The 5,587-nt window shown below is 48.9% G+C and overlaps 1 protein-coding gene across 1 annotated transcript; it reads right to left on the reverse strand.

Annotated features, from left to right (window-relative positions):
- Nucleotides 1-749: 749 nt before the first annotated feature.
- On the reverse strand, nt 750-1,364 carry LOC124687137 (transcription factor bHLH144-like). Its single transcript, XM_047220969.1, has one exon. The coding sequence runs from the start codon at nt 1,362-1,364 to the stop codon at nt 750-752; it is 615 nt and encodes a 204-aa protein (XP_047076925.1).
- Nucleotides 1,365-5,587: the final 4,223 nt, after the last annotated feature.

A 5,587-nucleotide genomic window follows, 5' to 3' on the forward strand; every position in this document is an offset into this window, starting at 1 on the left:
GTTGGTCCCCGGTGGTGGTAGGCCTCCGGTGGCGTTTCTGCATCGGAGGAGTTTTGTTGAGGCGCGCGTGAAAATGGCTCGCTCTCGGGTGAGCTCCGGCCCGACACTGTAGACTCCAGCTCTTCTCCGAGTCTCGTAGGCGCTTTGGCTGAGTTCGTTGATCACGCTTCCGGGTGTAGCTTATTTGGTAGTTCGTGTGGGTGTGTGGTGTCGTTCTGTAAGCTGGAAGCTGGATTCAGCACTACGTATCGTTCTCGCAGTTGGTGGCTTTGTTAATTCAAAGTTGGGCACTTGAGTGCCTTTTATCTAAAAAAAAGATGTGTCTACATAGCTCCAAATCTGCGATAAGAGTTATGGAAATCGGAGGGAGTAGAATCTATCCAGGATGCTCCTGAGGCTTACAAGGGAAAATGAGGAGCATGCACTAGCTAGCTAGACCACCAACAAGGGGAGAAGTAAAGTGAGCATCCCTGAATTGCTCTGCTCTCTCCATCATCTCGCTCCACTACTACTACACCCGAAGCAGACCACTAGCTATTGTGCATGGATGCCACAGGACAGTGAGTCAGTGAACAAAAGAGTTTAGCCAAGATCGATCATGGCACTGCGAAAAGAGAGCCAGCAAAGCTGCCTTATGCCACCGACAATGCAGATGCCATCGGTCAAGATGGCAGAATGCGGTAGGGCTGCCGTGTCAGTACTCGATCAGTGCAGTGCTTGAACCGATGATGCCATGCACCTGCAGCTAGCTAGCTGTCCGAGCCGCGCACGCCGAGCTTCCTGACCTCCACCTTGAGCGACTTGAGGTACTTGACGGCCTCGTCCAGCACGGCCGGCGTGTCCATCTGGTTGCCGCCGGGGATGATGCCCTTGAGCGTCCGCACCATCTTCTTCATCCGCTCCTTCTTTTTCTTGCCGGACGAGCACGAGTCGGGGGAGCTCCCGTCTCGGTACCTTGGAGTCCGCCCCGTGCTCACCACGTCGTCCTCCTCGGAACTTAGCAGCGCGTCGATATCGTCGGTGTCCTCCCTTTGCCGGACCGAGCAGCTGTCGTCGTAGTCTTTATCCCGGTACGTGCTCTTCCCGGCATCGAACTTGTGGGCCAGCGAGGGGTGGAACATGACCCGGCTCTCGGCGTACGTCTGGTCGAAGATGAAGTAGTTCTTGGGGCACGTCTCCGATGGCTGGAACTGGAGCTCGTTCGTCGGCGCCGCTGTGAACTCGTGCGCCTTCTGTCCGGCGAGCGGGTCATCAGGCACCGACGGGTAGATGTTGGAGTAGTACCCGGCCTCGTGGCCATGGTCACCGTAGCCGTAGCCCTGAGGCGGGGAGCCGCCGCCGTAGTATCCGGGGCCACCCTGCATCACGCCGCTTGCTCTGAACTAGAACAAGTTTCTTCGATACGTCTTGCTGATGAAGTCACACACACGAGGACAGTGCGTACATACGAAGGAAGGCCACAGTTGAGCACTGACATAGGTCAAGACACACACACACGCGCGCGCGAGGGCATGTAGTATCCTTACGCGATGGCATGAAGGAAGCAGGTATCCTTGCGAGGGTGAAGAAGCCAGTCGCAGAGCGTCTTTGCTGAAGCAAATCGAACTGAGAGAGATAGGGGTGCTGTGCAAGTGCAATGGCGACGAGGGGCGTAGGGTTTTTTAAAGGGCCGGGATTTTTCTCTCCTTTCCCCGTCCTCGCCGTGCCGTCTTTAATTTATATTCCGATGCACCCCTTTTGAGTGGATACAGGTGCAGATACAGAGAGATAGAGGAAGAGAGAATCGATGGATAGATGTAGCAAGGAGGAGGAAGAAGTAATGAGGTTGCGCGCGTGGGCACTCGATTGGAGTGGTGGGTGCCTGCGCGTGCCTCGTCTCCTGCTCCGAAAAGCCTCGGCAACCCAGCTCACTCATCCCCGCTTCCGCCTCCCACGTGTCGCCCACCCGACAAGACAGCTTCACTTCCGCGCCGCGAAGCAGACCTGGAGTGGAGGTGGGTGGCCGCGTGCGTGCATGCTGTGCCGTGCGCCAGCGGCTGCTACGCCACCATGCCATGCCAATGCCATGGCATGCCAAGATCAGATCAGATGCCGCATGCCCACTGAGGGCATCTCCAGCGGCGCCACGCATTTCGAAACCTAAAATTGTACACGGACGTCCGTTTGCGTCACCTGTCGGACGCCAAAATAACCGCGAGGGGCGAAATGTTCGTTAGCGTTGGAGGCCACCCCCAGCGGTCCGACGTATTTTGGGCATGAAACTGTTTTTTTCTGCTCCTTCTTTTCATTTTTGTTAAATGAGCAAGTTTAAACGCGAAAAAGTAGTACTGAACAATGTCATGTTGCTCCAATCGAATAGATTATAGCCTAAACAATTCACCGGATACTTCAAACGAATAGGTTCAAACAAATTTAACATATAAACAAGAAAAAATTTAAAAACATATAAACTAAAACTAATTTTTGGCCTTCTTGTTAGAAGGCCCTGCCTCGTCGTCCTCATTCCTGCGCCTCTTGCTTGTCACCTCCTCATCGGAATAGGAGCTGGAGGACGACGCGTCCGTGGAGGAGTTGGAGTCGGACTCAGTGTCATCGTTGAACGGACGACGACGACGTGCCGCCCGCGCCAGCTACCTTGCCCTTGCCCTGGCCTCCTTCCTTGCCGCCGCCTCGTCGTCCGCCGCCTCCTGCGCCTCCAGCAGGTCGAACCTGGCGTCAGAGTCCTCCTCCTCGTCCTCCTCATGCCCCTCCTCCTCCTCGTCCTCCTCCTCGTCCTCGTCGTCGCTGCCAGCGGCATCTCCGTCCACCTCCTGGCCGTCGCTGGCATTGCCGGCTCCGTCCTCCTCCTCCTCACTCGGCGTGGAGGAAGGGTCACTTGGCGTGGAGCCCTGGTCGCTTGGCGTGGCGTCTGTTTCCCACCAATGCCGCCATCCTGGTGGCTTGCCCTCGCTCTCGGAGTCGGACGGCAGGGTGTAGTCGCTCGTGGTGTGCCGGTGTTGGAGAAGAAGAAGAAGCGTAAGAAGGAGGCGGTTGGACGTGAATTACAGTGGACACCGGGTTATATTCTACGGGAATTAATGGCCGCGTGTATAACAAAGAGGCCGGCAGTTGCTCTTCCGCGGCGGTTCGGCGGTCCATGCCGGCGGTTGGCAGGTTGATCGCCGCGGTTGTGTAGCACCCTACCTTTTAATAAAGGTAAGATACCTGTGTATAGTGCTATTCCCGGGATCACTGATAGCACACACATTACAAAATATAGTAATCATTGCAATAGTATCAAATTACTACATCGTTGATCCAGAGGGTAAAGTAAAACCTTACAAATTGCATAGTCACATGGACTAGCTCAACAATGTTCAGAACTAACACAGCGGAATGTAAGTCATCAATGAGCCTTCATCATCTTCATGTGCCACAGGCAGACATGTTGGAATGTAGACTCGAGATCCTACCAGGTACTTCTCCTCAGAAAATCCTGCACGTTTGAATATGCAGCCCCACGAATGGAGGTCAGTACAATGATGTATTGGCAAATGACACTTATATGGTGGCAGTTTTGGGCATGACTATCTACATGATATTTGGCTAGTGGAGTTTAGGCAAATTTGCATAAAGCCAATTTTATCCTACATTTTGTTTAAAACAAAACCTTTGTAAAACTTGTAATGTTGTCATAAACAGTATCATGGTTACATCTCCCATGTACTATCCGACAGTTGCTACTCAAATTTTAACTCATTCAGAATAGGTGATGAGATTCCTCCGTACATTCCCTGCCTAGAAGCTCAAATTGTCCATAACCGAGGACACGGCTAAGATCTTAGTTTTTATCTCTCGAGAGGTTGCGCTCTTTACCCACAATTCGCAACCAAGCCTTTTTGCCAAAATTCTTCATCTTCATTAAGGCCAGGACGAGGTCACCACGAAGCTTTTCCTTAGTAGCCCCTCCACCTACCGGATCCGCCCGTGCCCAAAATTCCACCCTCTGGCGGTACCCAGGCAAGGTTTCCCACTAAGTACTTAGCTAAGACAGAGCCCATAATGTATTGTGGTTGCACTGGAAGCTATCTAAAACAAGGACGACATAATAATCTCTTTAATCCTGAGTGGCCATCCACAAGTGCACCCTCAGGCGATGACAACCACAATGTGGCCCTGAGTAGCCACTCAACATTTGCGCACTCTCAGGGATTCATCACTTTAGTCCCTAGGGCGCGTGAGGAATCACTTTAGTCCCTAGGGCGCATGAGCTCGAGCAGCCGCCCACCAATCAACCAGTCCACCCAGGTGATTCATTAAGGTTGTTAATTTTAATTCTCAATACTCACAATCCAAATTGATCAAAACAGCAGTGGCACTTTGTTATTGCTAGGCAAACTAAAATCCTAGCAAGGGTTCATGGTAGCTACACACTACTGGGATTGATAAGCTTAGCATAATTTTCGAAATCAAAATCCTACCATGCATACTAGTTTTGAAAAACACTAATGCATAAATAAAATAGGTAGGATTGAATGCCACTTGCCTTTTTGGTAAATCGAGGCCTTTCAACTCTCACAGCAACCACGTGTCTCTCCGTTCAAGCTAATAAGACAAGAATAATAACACAACATAAACACACATTCCAAGGCAACAAAATCAAGCATAACAAACAATGCAAGTTTTGGTTATTCAACGTGTTTTACCCACTATTGATTTTATAGATTATCAGGATAGAAGACATGGCATGAGGCAAGGCTTGCAAGGTTTGGCTTTGATAAGTGGGAGTTTAATATATTAAAGATTCAAGGATCTAGGGATTTGGGTATTAGATTTTAGTGGCAGAAAGAATACTCAGGTTAGGGCAAGACAAGACTTACTCAATTTTCCATTTGTAAATTGAATAAACATTTTCGAGGTAGGAAGGAATATAAGGTTTGTAGAATTATCTTAACAAGATAGATATGGATGATAGGGGTAGATAGTGCTAAGGATCATTTTAATTTAAGATCTTACAGAAGTATTCTTATTTTTAAGTTATGATCTTGGAGACAAGTGAAAAATAAGATGAAGTGATTTATAGGTGTGGTATTTACTTTATTTTAAACTTCATCTATCACATAGATGAACAGTATAGGAGATATGATATGAGACATGGCTATGTCAAGGTTGGTATTGATGGAGTGATCCAGAGATGAAATGGATATTCACTGGTTTGAGCATATGATCATTTGTGTGGACTAACTCATCACAACAAATACACATGTGAAAATGGGAACATAGTTCCACTTGGATAACTCAAATAAAGTGTGAGCTAGGCTATCATGGTTTGGGTAGATATGATATTGGAGAAAGAAATGACCAAGTGGTTCTGATGGATGGGTATGATCATAAGGATTATTTTTGGCTAAAGGAACTATATCGAAACCAGTTATAGGACCACACTTTTCGAGAAAAGTCATTAGAAGAACTTTTCCGGATGGAAGACCTTTCTATACGGAAGTTGTAGAGAATTCTATTACAAGCGTATCGCCAAAAGAATCTCTCGGAAATAGTTTGTAGGATTTATTTTATAAACGATGTTGCGGATCAAAGGGGTACCGCGAAT

The sequence above is a fragment of the Lolium rigidum genome, chromosome 2, assembly GCF_022539505.1.
Source record: "Lolium rigidum isolate FL_2022 chromosome 2, APGP_CSIRO_Lrig_0.1, whole genome shotgun sequence".
NCBI lineage: Eukaryota > Viridiplantae > Streptophyta > Magnoliopsida > Poales > Poaceae > Lolium > Lolium rigidum.

Excerpts from the sequence above, each read along its gene's own strand:
- LOC124687137 (XM_047220969.1), bottom strand. The coding sequence starts at position 1,364 with ATGCAGGGTGGCCCCGGATACTACGGCGGCGGCTCCCCGCCTCAGGGC.